This window comes from Montipora foliosa, chromosome 10 (assembly GCF_036669935.1).
Source record: "Montipora foliosa isolate CH-2021 chromosome 10, ASM3666993v2, whole genome shotgun sequence".
NCBI classification, from domain to species: Eukaryota; Metazoa; Cnidaria; class Anthozoa; order Scleractinia; family Acroporidae; genus Montipora; species Montipora foliosa.
Genome location: NC_090878.1, coordinates 11,060,311 through 11,062,810, shown reverse-complemented (window position 1 = coordinate 11,062,810; position 2,500 = coordinate 11,060,311). Strand labels below are relative to the sequence as shown.

The window sequence follows — 2,500 nt, the reverse complement described above, 5'->3', positions numbered from 1 at the left end:
ATTATCAATAATACGCTATTTTTTTAGTGTACACAAGGGCTACGTTATTCCCCTAACGTTTTTTTGTTTTAAATGTGCATAGAAAGGCATACCAGGTGTTAACGCTAACTTCCAATAATTTCTGCTCGTCCTCAAGCACAAAACTTCTATGAAATTTGAAACTCATTACCTACCAAGTGATGTACCAGGAGTTGTCTGTAGAATCGACGCGTACAGAATAAACACACCGAATTGCGAAGAAAAAAGCATATGAAGAAATTCACATTTCGCGTTGGCGTACGACTTCATCTTTTGCTCTCCTTTAAACGAACAAGGCGTGCAGAGCTGTGGACAAGAACGCCACAATACAGTTGTAGTTTTCTTTTACGGCTCCTGCTGAGGAATTAGTTCTTTTGACATACTTCATAAAACACCTGTCCTCGCGACCCAAGTATTGTCAATGGCCTAGTCAAGAAGACGTCAATGCAAAACGTCATTTAAAATTGCGAGTTTACACTTTGAACTAAACACTTTTGTAATTAAACCATTTCGTTCGTCTTCTACAGACCACTGACCCAAACTAAATTTAAAGGAGCCGTAGTTAAACTAACAAAAAAAGGAATAAAAATTGGAGGTTATGGCGCCCTTTGATCTTTCGCATTTTTACTCATTCCTGCCTCATTCATTTGCTGTTTTATTTTCCTCGACCCAAGCCCCCACTCATTTTCTGCACGCTTTCTTCCTCTTTCCCGACTATCTGGGAGCCTGGCTACACTGGGGAGGGCCAACAAGCCCGAATCTGCTTTCTAGTTTGAGCGTTGATCATGCTAGGTTTGGCTGACCGTAGTTCCAGTTTGAAGAGAATGCCATCGTGAACGTTGTTTGATCTAAGTATCGTAACAGTGGTGTGTTATAGGTTCATGCTTATCACAGTTTGTGTTGATCCAGCGTAATGCATAGATCGTTACACGGCATTGCAGTCTTTAGTGTTAAATGTTTATCAAGAAAATAACTTCACAGAACATAATGTTTACAACCAAAATTAGCTAAAATTGTTCGAACGTTTTCCAATCATGAAAGCGTTTGCAAATAAATGAATTTTAAAAATGTTTGTCACGGACTTTTGCTTCCCATATTTCCCGGCGCCGCCATCTTGAATAATTGTGACTTGTCGTGTTGCCCTTTTGTTTCAAAACAAAAGATATTTTGTGTGAAAACAATTAGGTCAACCGTAACACGTCACAATTATTCAAGATGGCGGTGCCCCGGAAATTTGAAAGTGAAAATAAAAGATTTTAAAGTTCATTTTTTTCGTCTCCAAGCACTTTTTTTGAGAAAATTGTCGAGCAAAGCTCGATTTGAGACTAATTTTAATATCTATAGACCAAGAATAAGTAATAATTATGGTGCTACTACTTCTTTTTCTACTCTTTCAGCATCAAAAATCTGGGAAACTATTCCCTTAGAATTACAAAAACTATCCTATAATCATTTTTATAAACAACACAAAGTGTATCTTATAATTACTCATACTGTCTCTTAGTGTAGTCTGTCCATATCCTGTTAATCTTGTTAATATGTACTAAAATTGATGTTTCTTTTATATATGATGTACTATATGTAATAGTTATATAACCTATTCGCACTTTACTTTCTTTGCCCGCGGCAGTGACCAACTCGAAAGCTTAAGCTACTTTGGTCGCTGTGCACATTTTGCTCAATGCGTCAGTGTGTAATTTACTTTGCTGTTTTTTCCTCTTTACGCTTGTAATGTAGTTTAATGTTACAGTAGAAATATTAAGTGAAGCTATGATCCTAGCAGTTATGAACGCAATTATTGCAATTGCGTAGAGAAGCCTGAAAAATTCAGGACTTTGCGAGGATCATAGCTTCACTTGATTTCATATCCGCAGTTCACATATATGATCCATTTCATATTTCATCAGTAGAAATATTCGTAAATAGAGCAAAAGGATAAAAAACTGAAACTGAAACTGAAAGCCGTTGATTGCAAACATTATTTTGTACAGTTTAAAATTATTCTTTCGTCGGAGTGGAGGTTCCCTTAAAGTTCATGATTAGGGGTTAACTTTGTGACGCCTACACCAAGTAATGTAAATCTCATTGCATAAGTGTGGTACGCGTAACCTTGGCAACGACCACTGGAAACTAACTCCGTTTTGCATGTTCGCAAAGCTCATGATCAAAAACTATTAACGTAAAAAAATATGAAAGGAGTGTATGAGAATGATTGGATTGATGTCTTAACAATGAATTATGATAATTATAATAACTATACAACATATGAATAAAGATAATCATGATAACATTGATTATGCGTCGCAGTTACAATTTGGGACTGACAACGCAAATAATCGCACCTGCCTCGCTATAATACCTGTACAAACATGACTGCCTTTTCTGCAAATGGTTCGTTTCCCTTTTCAAAATTAAAGATAAAAAGTTTTCTATCTTTCAGAAAATTCCAATTTAATCTGTTGCAGCGGCAAATATAAACACA

The 2,500-nt window shown here is 36.2% G+C and overlaps 1 protein-coding gene across 4 annotated transcripts in view; it reads right to left on the bottom strand.

Annotated features, from left to right (window-relative positions):
• Positions 1-2,500, bottom strand: part of LOC137973245 (receptor-type tyrosine-protein phosphatase S-like) — a 27,815-nt gene that overhangs the window by 24,473 nt on the left and 842 nt on the right. For 2 of the 4 annotated variants that reach the window (XM_068820017.1, XM_068820019.1), the window contains exon 2: positions 174-444. The exons of the other annotated variants lie outside the window; for them this stretch is intronic. In XM_068820017.1, the coding sequence (XP_068676118.1) occupies positions 174-288 (115 nt within the window). In that variant the 5' untranslated portion in view covers positions 289-444. The remainder of the gene's footprint in view (positions 1-173; positions 445-2,500) is intronic. 4 annotated transcript variants of the gene reach the window in all.